At 37.8% G+C, this 16,976-nt stretch overlaps 1 protein-coding gene across 1 annotated transcript in view; it reads left to right on the top strand.

Moving 5' to 3' along the window:
- The window catches only part of F5 (coagulation factor V), a 40,444-nt gene that overhangs the window by 518 nt on the left and 22,950 nt on the right, over positions 1 to 16,976 (top strand). The window contains exons 2-9 of the mRNA XM_053934390.1: positions 2,751 to 2,817; positions 5,833 to 6,018; positions 9,051 to 9,142; positions 10,100 to 10,222; positions 11,260 to 11,472; positions 14,256 to 14,399; positions 15,349 to 15,570; positions 16,105 to 16,270. Coding sequence (XP_053790365.1) covers positions 5,858 to 6,018; positions 9,051 to 9,142; positions 10,100 to 10,222; positions 11,260 to 11,472; positions 14,256 to 14,399; positions 15,349 to 15,570; positions 16,105 to 16,270 — 1,121 coding nt within the window. The 5' untranslated portion in view covers positions 2,751 to 2,817; positions 5,833 to 5,857. The remainder of the gene's footprint in view (positions 1 to 2,750; positions 2,818 to 5,832; positions 6,019 to 9,050; positions 9,143 to 10,099; positions 10,223 to 11,259; positions 11,473 to 14,255; positions 14,400 to 15,348; positions 15,571 to 16,104; positions 16,271 to 16,976) is intronic.

Below are 16,976 nucleotides of genomic sequence, written 5' to 3'. Positions count from 1 at the left end.
TTCTTACTTACATGGGAACACATAATCAGGTTGTGTGTTACATGCTAAAATTGACTTTCCTCTTAATATGTCTTCACTTCCTCTTTTTTGGACATATCTTAAGCAATGTTTATATAAGTGAAGAGTAATACTGGCTGAAACCTGTTGAAAACTTAACCACACCCACTGAGTCATGCCATAGGAATTTGCCTATGAGACTAATCTCAAAGATGTTTTGGGCTTTCTGGTAAAAAAGGAAGCAGCTGTCCTCCACCCAATAAATAGGGGAGCAAAGATAGGGAGTATGATTTAAGAGAGGGAGTACATGACCAGTAGTGATGTATATGTTTTTCCTTTGATGCATCAGAATCTCTTGAAACATCCTTTTCCCTAAAAGGTATCTGTTATAAAATATCACATTCTTCCTTGTCAGGCTTTTGATGAAAGCAAGTGGTGGCATGGTTGTTTTTTTTTTTTTAATGTATAAACCAAAGAAGGCCTTTGACCCTAACAGAAAAAGAGGCACAGCAGAACTGAAGAGAACTTGCCAATGGCTTCCATCATCACCATGATATTAAATGCCTTATGACATTTTTAGCCCTGTACTGTCTGGTGTTGCAAAAGCCAATCCTTGGTGACTAAGACATGGTGTTCTGCTTGGCTGCTTATCAAAGTGGTTGTACCTACAAGCAAATTTGATCTGGGTACTTGCGGCAGTTGTACAGGACCTTAATTCTCCTCTTCCTTTGGGATTAATGTTTAAAATTCCTGATAGAACCAAAGATTGCTGCTGTAGGAACTACTATAAACATGCAAACATAGTAACTTCAGTTAAAGCTTCTGTCAAATCCTATATGATTATTTATTATCTGAATTTTGTGTCGGCATCAGAAGAGCCTCTGAGAAGTTCTGCTCTGCTCACTTTTCTACTACACACCTTACAGTTCTTAAGGGTCTTTGCTTGCCTTCTGTTTCTTGATCTTGGACTTTGGGTCTCTTCTCATTTACCGGTGCTGCATGCAGTGAAGGTGTGGGTGAAATTTTGATTCTACTGACTATGCACAGTGAATGAGTTGTGATGCAAAGGGAATAACCTCACAGAGATGTAAAATAATGACCATCACAGCCTATTGTCAAACTTCATATATCTAGTCTTCAATTTACATGAAATGTAAAAATAGTATAATAGTAAATAATTTTAAAATACCAATAAATAACTTCCAATAAAAAATAAATGTGGAAGATAAAAATCAAAGCAGTAACTATGGGAAGTGCTGTTCTGTATTTAGTGTTTTAAGAGTCTAATCAAAGCCTAAGCTACAAGTAACGAAGGATGGAAATAGTGTTAAACAAACAGGGCAATTTCAACTTTGTCCTTCTGCAGCAGTATTTTTAGGTGTGGGAAAGTAGAGTTTGTTTAACCAGCTTGCTGACAAACAGCCTGAGCCATTGCTAGAGAACTAGAATGCTTTGCGTTTGTCTATGTTGTGAAGTCTGTAGGGACACATAATTTAGGGTCTTATGCTAAAAGCTTACTGATTTCATGTTTCTTTCTGAAACGTGCTTATCTGCTTTCCTAGTGAAAAATAGCCTTTTATGCCAGAAACTTGCAAGATCTGATTTAAGTCTATTATTTGGAAAAAAAAAAAGAAAAATATATCAGGATGTAGAAAATTCAACTGTATAAAGAATGAAAAATTTCATTCATTCAGACTATCATCCTTATTGTTGGAAGTAGGTCTGTACAACTTGATAAGAGGCGCTCTCTTTTTTGATAGTCCAGCATCAGTTGCAATAAGGATTTATTATGAAAAAAATACTAATCTTCCTAGTTGCAAACTCTTGCATTGGTACCCTTACTGTTCTCTACAGACAGAAATCCAAGATGAATATGCTGCTAGATTGACTTAGCATGAGGCCAGCTGCTCCCATGGTGCATATCAGTCGTAAGCTTGAGCAAATACAGAAATCTCTTAGTAAAGAAGACAAACTGGAACACAGAGAACACAATGTGTAGGAGCAGTATTCTCTGTTGAGTCAAACTGAAATTTTTCTGGTAGAAATGAAACACACAGGAAGAAAAAAATGGGCTTCACTTGAGTCAGTCCAAAATTTTAAGTGAGATATCATTAACAAAGTTTTTGAAGAGAGGAAGCTTGTATATCCTTGTTTGTTCCTTAAAATTATTTTTTTCAGACCACAAGCCAGTGGTTTTAGACATTCTTTAAAGCACTGAAATTAGGTTTTACAGCATTTAGAAAATAAATATGTTTATTTTTTTTCCTGTAATTTACTGAATTCAGCATCTCTGTACAAATAGTTTTTGGTCCTGCTAAATAATTGGTTTTGGCAAACATCAGCTGGAGAAACACCCATTTCTAAAAAGGGATATATGCTTTTCTGCTAAGGAGAAATACAAGTTTAAAACATGAATGTATTTAGGTTTAAATCAACATGATTATTTGTCTTCTGAAGCACTTCTGAAATGCCAAGGCAAACTGAAATGCCCTTCTACATTCTTATTGCCTTTTAGTTTGTTTATGACCACAGAAGGCATACAGCCTGCCTTCCCTTAACAGTGCACACAATGTGTTCTTGTGCGGGCTGTCATCAAAACACATACATCTTTTGTGTGACTTGTTCTCTGAAAGAAAGCCTTCGTTTCTCTTCCATCTTTTCTTTTTGCCTGCTTATATGTTTCTTTGGCATAGCACACCTACTTTCAGCTTCTAAACTGAGCTGTTTCACAGGTTAACCTTTCTTGGCTTTAGCACCCACTTGCAGAAGTGAAGATATTCGGCTGATGGCCTCTGTTCCCGTTAGTGCCCGGCAGATTTGGTAAGTGCCCCCTCTGTTTTTTACCTACTTCAGAACCACGTGTTCACTGCCGATTCAATAATTAACTCCTTGTTTGCCCATGAAGCCTGTTCACCCTGCACTAAACAAGGTAAGCTGCTGGGCCGCTGTGCATTGATTGGTGTGTTTGAATGAGAAAGAGATCTCTCTAAGGGCATTATTAGCAAACAATTCCACAATGGTACAACTTTTTTTTCTCTGTACTAGTTCCCTCTCTGTCACCAGTTGTGAAAGCTGATGGCAGGCATCAGGATATGTCTGCCTGCTGGAACGTAGGGTATTTTTTTGATGAAGTAGAACCAAGTTTGTTGTGGATCCTAACTTGTTATTTGCAGCAAGTTGCATATCACCATTTTACATCTCTTTTTAAAGATCTGTTCGTGATCACTCAGAATCAGCTTAGGCTATTTCACCCAGTGTAGGTGGAAAACTGGCACTGCCAGTTAATTTTACAGGTCAGCTTTTAGAGCAGCACTGCAAGTATACCCTTAGTATGTTTTCACATGTAGCATAACAAGAAATCAGGACCATAATTACTGGGCATCAGATTAGCCAATAATCTTGCCCAGTTGGAAGATGCAGATGTGCTCTTAGTGTTAAAAAATATTTCTTAGGCTTCTCTTTCCATGGTTGATTTTAATTTGGCATTTCAGTATCAGTACATCCCAAAAGTACTGCTTTATTTTCGGAATAGCCTTGTTCAATGTGCTGCAGAGATTGTCTTGCCAGCCTGCACTGGACCCACGTTCCTCCATGCATGGCTTTTGATCACATGATTTTTTGATGTTGACTTGTAATTTACACTTGAACATGTCAGTAAGCAATGAGGATAAAATACGAAGTTTGCAGCATGTGCAGTGTTGTGAAGTAGAAAAAAAAAACCACAGCTAAATATATGAATAGCCAATAAAGTTGCATTGTCTTGGAAGATTCCAGCCTGAAAGAATATATTCTGTAGTCACTTGTCATGGACTAATAGTAACAATAGCTTGCAGGCAATCAATGTTATATGTACGTATTAGACTTTCACAACATCCGATAGGATATAATTGCAGATATTAGAAATTAATGATCAGGTGGAAGGGAACAGCATCTTTGGATTATTAATAATGATTTTCAGAACACTTAAACATCATAAAGCCTGGAGGATACAATGGGATGGAATAGCTTCAATAAAAGAAAAAATCAAAAAAAAGTAAGGCTGATGCAGATGATTTCAGGCAGATCAATTTTACATTGATACTTGAATTGTGAGAAGAGGAGAAAATAAGCGAGCAGCTAGTATTAGATTTCTTGTTCTTAAAGGATTAAAGAACAGTAACAAATGGTAATCAGTGTAGCTTAATGGAAAGTATCTGTAGTTCAATTTGATGCTGACTTTTAAAATTATCAGTGTGATTAACCACACTTATGAAAGAAATTCTTACCTTTAGAGTGATGCTGCAAAATTTGTTGACTAAGAAATTTCAAAAATACAGCTCCCAAATTCCTCAAAATGGATAAAAGGGAAGTAACCAATTGATGTCAGCTTTGATGATGCCCAGCTCACGGACACAAAGCAGGGGGTGTTAATCACGTAATCTGGGTTTTAATTTTTAGCCTGCAATATTTTAGCTTTTTATTAAATGGAAAAATTCTTAGAAGCCTACTTATAATGGAAATTTCTAACGCAAACACTTAGTTCATTAAACAGAATCACCGGAAGATTTGTTTGAAGAAATATACCATTATGTTGGTAGTCAAGTGCTGTCTAAGTAAGCACGATTGTTCTCAGGTTTATGCACCAAATGATCCTGATGTTTGCTAGTGAGCATTTAGCTGTTGGTCTTCATCTCTTCTTTGTTTTTTGAGCCATCTTCCCTATTTCTTTCAAGTCCTTATGGTACCATATAGTTTGGATAGAATTAACCAAGCTGCCAGTTAGGCCATTCTGCTGTTAAAAAATATATCAAACCTAGAATTGATCAGGCTTCCTTTTGAAGTAGTCCAAAATGAAATGTTGTCCTTTTTGTTTAGTTCTGGAGTGGTGTTATTTTGATTTGGGGGTGTAGGTAATTTTTTCATTAAAATATTAGGAAAACATTATTGAAAATGTTGTTTTCATTTTCTGGCCACAACAAAAATAGGCAGGATTTTTTTTTCCTAGTCATTGAGTGTGTGGGAATCATGATCATCAATTAACTTGTTGTTTTGACCAACTTCTTAGTATTGGCAAAAGCAGGGAAATGTTTTTGGTGATACAGTTGCCATTGGTAATTGTCTTATCAAAAGGTATTTTCCTAATCATTTCTTGTTAGATAAATGCCAACAGACCCTAGTCAAGACTAGATTAAAAGTCTCCAGTCTGACTTGGTAGCTGTCACTGAGAAGCCCATTGGTTACTTATTAGCTATTTTAATGGGAATAAGCTGATGCTGGCAACATTTGGAAAGGCAGCTGCCTTACTGTTCTGAGCATGCAGTGTATGGTGATCTGAGCTAGATTTTAGCTCTGCACCCAATTCTAGTCCTCGTATCTAATCCTTCAGTATTTTGCTTTCTGTGAATGATTTCTTAGGAGGTGTAGCATCTACCTGGGAAATTTCCATCAGTGCCAGCCATGTGCTGGGTTTCTGTTTTCTGGGAAGATAGAAAATATGTCCCCCTTCTTCCTAACCACATAAGTCAAACATCCTGTAATTGAAGTAATCTAAATAATCTTCTGCCTCTGATACCCTGCTGCTTCAGTACACAATGACCCAACCACGTAATGGGGCTGAAGCTGCTTCTCCTTGGTGCTTGTCTCTTGCTGGAGGTGTGTGGAGGAGGGGAAGGAAGGTAGTTTAAACAGTTTTTTATCTCTGTTGAATCCCTGTCAGTAAGAGGAGGCAGAGGTGAAGAGCAATGACCTGAGCATAGCAAATGTTGTTACCCTGTTGCATCATAATTATTTCATTTCTGAGGGGAAGTTAGAAGCAACAACAGCAATAAAAGCAGTGGTTTCTGCCTTGTTTTCCAGAGCAGCTTTAACAGGCGTCTCTACCATGACACTGCACTGCTTGCAGCTTTTTCTCTTGCTTCTGCTTGGTTCATGGTGGCCAGACTCAGAGCAGCATATGGTGGGAGCTGTGAAGATCAGGGAGCACTATATAGCTGCACAGATCACCAGCTGGACCTACAAACCAGAACCCGAGGAAAAGTCCAGGTAACAAAGTACAGGATAGATGGATGAAATTAGTCCTCCCTTGGGACTGAAAAGTGGTTTTTGTCTCTCATCTCTTGTGGAATTGCAGAGCCCAGGAGGACTTTGGAGCCCAATCTGTTGATTTCAGAGGACCTTGGTTGACCTTAAACAGCATGATCTGAACTAGAGCCTGTGACATATTAAAAGCTCCTTTTTATTTGCTGCATTAGTGCAATAGAATTATTTTTATATTTATAGAACACTTCTGTTAAATAAGCTCCAGGACTTGCTTTTGTAATTTTTGCATAACTTTATGTTGGTTGCTTGGGGTTTTTTTTATGTATTTATTTTAGGTACGTGGATGCTGAGCAATGTTAAGTTGAGCCATGGTTTGGTAAGATTTCAAAACTTTTAAGATGTTAGAATTTGCTGAAGGAATAATTATGTTCCAGTTTTGATGCTATCACTTTCACTTAAATCAGAGCCAGATGAACTTTGGAACTAGCTGTACCATTTCTGAGTTGTTCAGGACTTCTGTGAAATGTACATTCTGAGTTCTGATGAGTAAAGGTGGTAAGATCAAGCATTACTCTGCTTCATTAAGTGAAAATACTGATTTTATTTTTTTCAGATAGCATTGCACAATGGCCAGCCTACCTGCATCCACCAATCAAGAATATAAAATATGTTATTTTTGTTACTACTACTGTCCTTAGGATTATAAACACTGCAGGTGCACTGCTACAGTTTTCAGAACTTAGATGTAATTTCAAGTTCTGTTTAAATTGGGGGGGGATGGGAATTTTAAAAGTTAAACATTAAAAATTAATTAAAAATTACTTGTCCACCTACATTAAAAGTATTTTTATACTGCTACTTTCATATATATGTATTTATATGTAGGTGGATGACTTGCTTTTTTTTGTTTATGATTTTTTTTTTCTAAACATGTATTGAATTTCAGGATAATATGGAAAAGATACTTCCAGTTCAGATTATGACTTCCTAACTTTTTTTTCTTTCTCCAAGATCTAATTATAACAAAGTTTCTGTGATTTATAAAACCCCCTCAAAAGTTTAATAGAGCTGGTATAAGCATAATGTCAAACTGGCAAGACAGAAGAAAATAGGATTTAAAGGTAGGAACATGAAGCTAGATGTCATTTAAGTATTGACCTGGACATGTGAATTTACTTGTTACAACTTAATTCTCTTCTACATTGGGTGGATCAATGTACGCATCAACTGCTCTTTGGTTAAATTCACATTGTGGATGGAGTCTTTTCATGCAGTAGAGACTCACAAGACTGTATAAAACCTCAGCTGAAGTCCTCTGAGATAACCCAGGAGTATTTTATATGCAATGTCTTTTGAGTTACCTTGCCTAAGTATTTAGAGCAAGTCATATCCTAGATGGGTCTAATGAATTTTATAGAGCTTCTAGAAATTTAACTGAAACCCAAAACAAACAATCAAGCAAACAAAATCCAACAAAACTACCAACTAAAAAAAAAAAATCCAAAACAGAAAACCAAAAACCTCACAGCACAAATATACTCACTGAGGAAGAGTTAGTGGCTTGGATCCCAAAAGTATTGGAGCATACTTGTATTAAAGTATTGGAGTAACTTGTGCTGATTTCAGTAGAAGCTGAATGTCTATATGCAGTAAGAATCTGATACTTCGGTGCTTCCATTTCTAAATAACTTGAGAGGCTGAAAGGAAAATGGACTCTTCCTGAACTATTTCCTTAATTTTGGCTAGAAAAGGATGTAAGGCGCTTCAGCACAAAGTGAAAATATATTTTATGTGCATCTTGCAGTGTGGCTGCTGCAATTTCTAAAAGTTCCGTAACTAGACCTGCTTGTGTAGCGTGATATTTCTAGGTATTTAATTCCTCGTCACTATTCAATTGGCACTGATAAATTTCCTCTTCTATCCTGCAGTCTCACGTGCATATTCTCTTGAACATTGCCACATTAGGGTAGCTCTTGTCAATGAAGGTTATGGATCCCATCCTTCTCCTTAAGGAGTGAAACAAAATTTTATCAATGACTTTAACAAAGGGGGAATTAATTGAAGCACAAATTGCTTCTGCCTGACTGCTGTGGCGAGAGAGGGTTGCAGAGGAATTTACGAGATCTCCCCCTTATGGACTGTGGATGTCAATGAAGTGGGTTCTCTCTGCTCAGCCTCCCCATGCTTGAGCAGCCCATCAGCTCCTCACTGTCCAATGTGCCTGAAAGGGCATTACAAAGAGAACAAGTGGAATTACTGTTGGATTCAGTCATCATACATACTAGAGTAAATCAGAGTAAATCAACCAATAAATGTGAAGGGCTGTTAATCCTTTCAGCCCTCTTCTCGTCATTATTTCCATTGCAGAAGTGTTGTTTGCTGGTTTCCTTCTGCTTGCCTAAATATTTTCTAAGAAAACATTATGTGGTCTCCTGGATGCCAAATTGTTTATGTAACAAGTCTAAGGGCACTTTGCAGTGTTTCTCATTTTCTAACTTGCTGTAACATCCTTAGTTGTTGTCAGAGAACAGCTTTGTGCTTGCCTTCAGAGTCATTCCTGTGACAGGAACTTGCTGTTAATGCTGTTGTAAAACCCTTCTGGTGAGTCTTAAAAGTTCAGACATAGGGCTGAACGAACAGAAATTCAGGTTTCTTTCACTCTGTCTTGTCAGATGCTTTCTAAGTTAAGTATGGTTGAGACATCTTCCTCTGTGTCTTTCAAAGGCATCTTTATGCCTTTGTAGAATCAAAAAGACCCATAAAAACCACCAGTGAAATCAGTGGTGAACTGTTCTAGGTATGGATATTGGATGCCCTGTATAACATTATCTGGTTCAGGAACATCATAAATTCAATAGAGTAAGAGGGAGAAGTGAAGACACTGCAAAGAGTTGGACTGTGTGCTTTGCCATCAGCAAAATGTGCAAGTGATTAAATATATTTCCAAGATTCATTTTTTGAGATTTCCATCAAACAGCAATGGCATCCCTGAGAATTTGTCCTTTCAATATTTTTTGTAACTCTTTTGGTTTCAGATTAGAACATTCAGATCCTGTATTTAAGAAAATTTCTTACAGAGAGTATGAAGTGGATTTTAAAAAAGAAAAACCAGCAAATACATTTGCAGGTAAAGAGGAATGAAATGTTCTGAGTATTTTCATTTGTTCCTTATTTTAAAGCCAGTGGCAACTTAAGCAAGCTTGTATTTTTCCATTCATTTTTGCACATAAACCAAATAGGCACAGGGCATGAAGTCTCTACAGTGCAGGAATGAGGCTTCCAAAGGCTGTTGGGCTTTCAGAGGATGTGGCTGTCTGCAAATCAGTTGCACCATACAAAGTTGTTCCCTTTGTTTTCAGCATCTGATGAGATTTACCACATGCACTTAGATTTGGCACAGCCACAGTGATGACACTATGAATTCATTATGAAGGAGCCTAAGGCCTGAAACTAAATAGATACAAAATAGTTTACAAGCCAAAAATTGTCTTAGCAGCTTTTTTCAATAGCTTATTTTTGCAACATGGGGAGTAGGGATACAAGCTCTTGAAATCTTTTGCAGGAAATGCCTCCAGAAATTTGCAGTGTGGAACTGATTATTTACTTGGATAACATTTGGAAATTGAAAGATCTCTTTGTTCTGTGACTTCTGGCATTCAGAATGCTACTTAAAGTAATGTGTTTGAATGCCTTTCTCTAAACTCTATAAAATGTTTATCTTCTAAAACTATTTAAAATAATACATGAAAGATGTCTAGAAATTTTCAGTGAACCTCAGGATGAATCTTTTGATAGAGTTTCTGTATCTGTAAATCACTTTTCCCCCCTTATTTTCCCATGATTTTTAAGTGCTAGTTGCCAGATGCAAAATTTATAACATTTTGGAATATGCACTATAGGCTTTAAGTTCCCATATGTTTTTTTATGGGTAAATCTTCATTGCAGTGTTATTACATTCTCTGCATTAATTTTGGGACTTGTACTTTGAGAGCTAATATTTTCTAAAGGGGGAGAAAATTCTTTGTTTCACTGAACATATTGTTTAATTAATATTTTCCTCTTTCTTTATCTTGAATAACTACAGGACTTCTGGGACCAACCCTGCGTGCTGAAGTGGGAGATACTTTAGTGGTTCACCTTAAAAATATGGCTGACAAGCCAGTCAGTATTCATCCTCAAGGCCTAGTTTACAGCAAAAATGAAGAAGGTAAATACTGTAGAAATTCCATGTTTTGCTCATTTGCTTGTAGACCATTGCATGAAATGTCGACAGAGTTCCAGATTAATGTTTGAAGCTATGTGTAACACAAATATCTGTTGATCCTGGATTACACCTTCACCTCCATTGTTAGCTCCTTTCTTGTTCATCAGTTTAATACTAGGAATATGAGTGCCATGAGCACAGTTTCCTAACAGTGCTGATCGTGCTATTCTGATACTCAGCATTTAATGCTCAGCTTTGTGGTGCTTTGTTCCACACCCTCATAAGACCAGCAAAAAGAGATGATAAACTATGACCAAATGGACTGTAGAATATCTATACCAGCACAAAGTGAGTTTGGTTGCTCATGCTTCTTGAATTGCACTGACCCACAGTTTACAAATTCATGCAAGGCTTTGGTTGTTCTGTGGGTGCAAAAGGAGTTTTGCAAATCCATCTCATGGAGTTGAACAGAACATTTCATTGGAAAGCGATGGGCAGTTCAGTTTGACTGTCTTATTAATTAATGCACCTTTTGCACTTCAGATTTCAATTCTCTGTCTCCCCTTTGTCATATGGCAGATCTGTTGGATATGGCAGGTACAGACATGAGCCATTCCTGCCTCCATATGTGGATGTGCAGTATAAAAAAGGCCTAAGGCAGCAAGGCAGTGCCAACCCATGCAGTGGCTTTATGAGAGACAGTTAGAAAGGTGACAAGGTAGGCAGCATTCCTCTGCAGAGCACCAGTGAGCAGAGGCTGAAGCTTCATCCTGTCTTAACCCTAGTCAGACTGATGAAGAGCCTGACCTTTTGGCAGTGATGATACTTCTAGGAAATGTTCAATCTGTAAGAAACAGGATGGTGGTGGAATAGCTACTCTCAACAATGTGTGAGTGGGATCATGAGTTATCTCTTTGAAGGTGAATTATATCATATAAACAAGATCAAACCAAGCTTTTGGAGCTGATTGTAGGAAGATATTCCAAGCATTTTAATTGCTCATTTTCTTTATGCCACTCTACTGACTCTTTTCTTGGCAGGCTCCCTGTATGATGACAGAACATTACCTGCAGAAAAACGAGATGATGCTGTACTTCCAGGCCAGCTCTACACATATGTGTGGGATATATCAGAAGAAGTTGGTCCAAGAGAAGCTGACCTTCCTTGTCTTACTTATGCTTACTATTCTCATGAGAACATGGCAATGGATTTTAACTCTGGTCTGATTGGAGCACTGCTGATTTGCAAGAAAGGTAATGAATGCTGTAAGACTACTATAAGGTAATATATTTTCATTAAAAAAGATGATGATGTATGAGAGAAGATATATTATTTTCTTTTTCACATCTTTACATGCAGTGCAAAACAAATGGTTTTTAACATCATTCTTTTAAATGTTACAGTTTTTAAATGCCAGCTTTTATGGAGTTCCATCCTATAATTATAGGATGGGCAGAAAACATTAATACATAGATACATTTGCCTGCACTGGTTGCATTTGCAGTTGCTTAACTGCTAAGTATATGACCTCACATTTCCTGTCTAAGAATAAATATTTTCTAAAACTTCGTTCAAAATGGTTTGCCCATTTCAGAGAGTAAGGCAGGAAATAATTGTTTTACCCATTGTCTTTTAAAGTCTGTCTGATCAAGAGCCTGGAACACTCTTCTGTAACATGGCTTTAAAATTGGAGAGCAGTGTGTCTTTTGCTAGTCATTTGAAGATGTCGCCAAATTTGAACAGATCATAAATCTTGAAATTGTTTTTGCATGTGACAGAGACTTTAGATTTTAGCAGTCCGAACCATTGAATTCCATCTCCACTAATAACTGGTGTCTTGTAGCACTTGTAAATACCTGCTAGATACATATCCCTGGTTTGAAAGATGACTGAAACAACATGCCACCATGTAAAGTACTTAAAATTACTTACTGGTCCCTTAATTCCAAGCTTTTTCCAAATTATATATCTTTCTTGTGGTGAATATGCTGTGAGTTATCTAGCCTGATTTAGTTTGAGTCCAAAATTTTGTGCAGACTGTAGATAGACGGAATGGACTTGGACCTCAAAGCTTCCCTGAAAGTAAACAGAACATTGGTTCAGTGTGGGTTGTACAGAGACACTCTCCTTACCCATAGATACCCATTTTAATGCAGCACACACCTACTCTTATCACCTCAAAGGAGTTGCATTAGCATTAATTATGTTCCTCCTGAATTTTTTTGATGATTGGTGCTTTTAGTATTATTTAGGACTTGTTATTTTCCTAATTTTCTTGGGTTTTCTTTCTCTGGGTTTCTGTGTATATGCATATTTTATGGCATGCTGGTTGAGCTAATCTGGGCAAATACTTCGAAACTACTTCCTTCTCAGGCTTCTCAAATTCATGCACTCTGGGCTTGAGTAGGGTATGAATTTGAGATGGACTGGTGTGACCACTACCTTCAAGAAAATTTGAATGTATGTTTATGACTAGAACAAAGACAAACAGCTCACTATGCATATTTTTAAGATTTCTGAACACAGATTTTTGGCTGGACACTGTGTCTGGTAGATGTGCAATATACCTGTGTATTTGTCTGCCTGGCATGGAGTTTAGTTTCTTCACAGCAGCTCATATGGCACTGTGTTTTGGATTTGTGGCTTAATAGCATTGATAATACACACACCCATGTTTGAGCTGTTGCTGAACAATGCTTGCACAGTATCAAAGCTTTCTCTTTTTCCTGGTCAGACCTCCCCAAACAGTGGGCTGGGCGTGCACAAGAGGTTGGGAGGGGACCAATCTGAACAGATGAAACAGATTGGCCAAAGGGTTATTTTCTACCATTAACATCATTCTGCAATAAAAAATGGAGGTAGAGGAGGAAGCGACAGTGTGGGGAGAACAAGGGGCGTTGACTTCCAAGGTTTTTGAGAGACTGACTGGGCATCAGTCAGCTTGTGGGAGATGAGTGATTTCTTCTGCATTGCTTGTTGCTTTCCCCTCTTTCCTTCACCTTTGAACCATCTTTATTGACCCAGGAGTTTTCTCATTTTTGCTCCTCCTGTTCAGTGCCTGGGGAGGCATTGAAGTGGGTGTTTGGCTGCTGGTTGGGGTCAGCTCCCCATGGTCTGACACATTTAAGACATGGTTAAGGTTATAAAAAATGGACTTCTGAGTTAAAGCACTGCCTGAATGTTCTTTGCGTGGCAAGTAGATAAATTCCTCTGTTGATCTGAGGCTTCTTCTGTGAAGAAAAACAGAATTTGGTAGCATTTCATAAATAAAAAAAATATATTAAAGATAATTTCTTCCACTGCCTCTTTTGCTAGGTAGAATAATTAATAAATTTGCAAATTTTTCATTCTTGCAATCCAGAGATTGCAAGATTATATTTTGAAAGTAGCAACTGGAAGTTTTTGATGTGAGCAATCTAAAGAAAGAATCAGTAAAGATCACACCAGTTCTGTGTGGCATGTCCAGAATGAATTCTACTTCTACAGAAATTACATCTGTATCACAAAATCACCCAGGACAGTTTCTTGTAACTGATCCAGCGAAGTAGTGTCTGTTGAAGTCTTTTGTGTGTAAATGTTTGCTAGGTGGTTGATTTTAAGCTTTTAAAAGGTGCTGATGACCTCAGTGCTTGAAAAGGTGCTGTTCACACTGCTGGTAATGCTGCCATCACTCTTCTCCTTGCCTCATAGTCTAAAAAGAGAGGGCAGCACCTGATTGTGAACTGAAGGTGTTTGACACTCCCCTTCTTTAAGGTGATCTCTGCAACACATTGCCAGAAATTGTCTGAGAGAATTCATTGCATGATATTTATTTTCTCTGGAATATTTCAGACTTTTGATTTTGTGGTTACCCAATCCAAAAGTACTTCCAGAAATAAAATCACATTATGAGCATTCTTAGAGCTTTATTTTGATCAGACTCAGCCAGTACATGGTAACAGGTGAAACAAGCTCATTAAATATACATTAATGCAACTACATGTCAAATCTGCTTTATTTCTGCTTCAAATTGAGACCTGTTGGTTCTCCTTCACAGGGAGTCTAAATGAGGATGGCTCACAGAAACATTTTGACAGGGAATACGTACTGATGTTTGGTGTGTTTGATGAAAACAAGAGTTGGCAAAAATCAGCATCAGTCAAGTATGCAATTAATGGCTATACTGATGGAGCGTTACCAGGTACTGTTCTGGCTTATGTGAAATGAAACTAACATTTATGAACACTGAATATTACCTTTAGTTGCTTTTCATGCACAAGAATGGGAATGTGGAGAAATGGGATACCGCCTTTTTTAGAATGTGTCTGTGAATATCTAAATTCTGGAAGAAAACCTGTGCTGCTGAAAGGAAGTCACGCCAGATTACTGATAGAAATAATGAGATTACTTCTAAGAAGACTTCTGCTTGAAGAAAAGGATTACTAACTTAAAAAAAAATAATAAGCTGCTTGTTTGTTTTTTTTTTTTAACAAGCTGATGGTGAGAGAGTGATTTGATTAAGTGAATTGTTGGTTCTACAGCATATAGAACATACTGGGTGCAAAAACGTCCTGAAAGTGGAAAGTCAGATATCATTAAAAGACTCAATTAAGTGAGAAGACTAGGAAGATGGCAGTGGGGCTGTTCTGTTGCTAGCGCTTTTCTGTTGTTTTCCTAAGAAAAAACTTTCATATCTCTCTCCCATCCATTGAGCAAATACAAAAATCTGTCTTAAATGGGGATTTTTTTAAGGAAATTTTGAAGAGGGTAGTTACTGTCATTAGGTACCACATCAGTCTTTAGCTTAGATCCTTGCTTTGTTCTTTACATTTCCTGCCCTATTTTCGCCTCACTCCCCAGGCAAGGGCAGGTCAGCTTTCCAAAAGAAGGCACTGTTTTTTTTCTGTTTTTTGCCAGCTTGTTGTTAAGTCAATTTGTCACTTGCAGGTCAGGTTTAAACATCTGTCATCACTGACACATGATTTTGGTATCTGTTCCATTTACACGCTTCTGAAACTTCCTCTTGTTGCAAACATGGATCACAGCAATTTTTTTTAATGTTTTCAGTGAAGATTCACTGAAACCTAGGGTGTGTGGGGAACTTGCATGATTTGCCTGTATTCTGAACCTTAATCTCTTGTCTCTCTCAGATTTAGAGGCTTGTGCATATGACAACATTAGCTGGCACTTGATAGCAATGAGTTCCAAGCCAGAAATCTTCTCCATTCATATCAATGGCCAGTCCATGGAGCAAAAACATCACCGAGTTTCTGCTGTTAACTTGGTGGGAGGAGCCTCAACCACCGTAAACATGACAGTGACTGAGGAAGGAAGATGGCTCATATCTTCTCTTGTTCAAAAGCACCTGCAAGGCAAGGAAACATCTAGTTATTAGGCACCTGTAAAGCTGTCCTTCTCTATGTCCCAAATGGCTTCTGCTGTTTTGCAGCAACAGTACAGTTAATCTGTTTCACGTGGTTTTGTCATTTCAATAAGAAACTGACCAAGAACCAGGAATTCTGTTCGGAGTGCATGGTGAACTGAAAGATGTTCTTATCTGCAGCTTTACTGCAGTGTCCACATCACAGAGCAACAGTGATTCAATACTCCAGCACCTAAGTCTCTGTGAACTGTTCAGATAAACACTACTATAAAATTAGTAAGAAACCACCTGTTTCCGGAGAAGCTGAGTACTTTTAGCTAAAGGTACTTCAATGTGATGAAACTATTTTCTGTTCATCATTTGAAAGTAGTATCTTTCAGCAGTGATCAGAATTCTGTTTTAAAGAATGAGAAAAATATCTCTCTTATAAGAGCTGGAGATATCTTTTGGGGGTAAAAAACAGCTGAAGTGGTAAGAGTTCCTCAGATGGGAAATCACTATGGTCCTGTTTCCTCTCAATTAGCTGGAATGCATGGTTACCTCACTGTAAGGGACTGTGGGGACAAAGAGGTGAAGAAGAATCGTCTCTCCTACAGAGAACGTCTTATGGTCAAAACCTGGGACTATTTCATTGCTGCAGAAGAAGTCACCTGGGATTATGCCCCAAGTATTCCAGACACCCTTGATAGGTAAAATAATCGTTTGTCAGTATAACAGGGAATGTTAACATTAAATCACAGGATAATTGTGGTTGGAAAGAATCTCTTGGTATCCAACAGCAAAGTTGCACTGGACTTTATGCGGTTGCATTTTTATTGTTTCCAAGTACAGGGACCCCTCAGCTTCTCTTGGCACCTTTGCAACTTCACAGTGAAAAAATTTTTCCTTATATCTAAACGTTCTTCCTCATGTTGCACCTTGTGCTGTTGTGTCTCATCTCCTCACTATGCAGCTTTGAGAAGCATGTGGTCCTGCTTTCTCTATAACGTCAGTTTGATAGTTGAGGTTAAACATAAGACACTCCCTTAGTTATGTCTTTGCATGACTGAAGAAACTGGAATTTTGCTTCTATGCCAAGTGCTCTGGCTCTCTGATCACCATTGTGGCCCTTCGCTGGACTCTCACCAGTGACTTTCTTCCCTGAAAAGCCCAGCAGTGGACACTTTCTTTTTCCTCTCACAGAGAGCCCAAAATAACAAGATGATTGAGGAATTGTCCAAAGTAGCATACAAGCTTATTTTCTAAAATACTTTCCAGCATCAATTCTGCTGAAATATCCAATCCTTAAGGGGAAGAGAAAGGGAGGGAGTGAGGGAATATTTCTGGAGATTAAAAGTTTTTAGAAGTTCACTACAATAAAGTGTTTAGGGAACAGGAGAAGGAGCTCTCTATAAA

Source organism: Vidua chalybeata, chromosome 2 (assembly GCF_026979565.1).
Source record: "Vidua chalybeata isolate OUT-0048 chromosome 2, bVidCha1 merged haplotype, whole genome shotgun sequence".
NCBI classification, from domain to species: domain Eukaryota; kingdom Metazoa; phylum Chordata; class Aves; order Passeriformes; family Viduidae; genus Vidua; species Vidua chalybeata.
The sequence above is the reverse complement of the archived record's forward strand: the minus strand, read 5'-3'. Positions and strand labels throughout refer to the sequence as shown.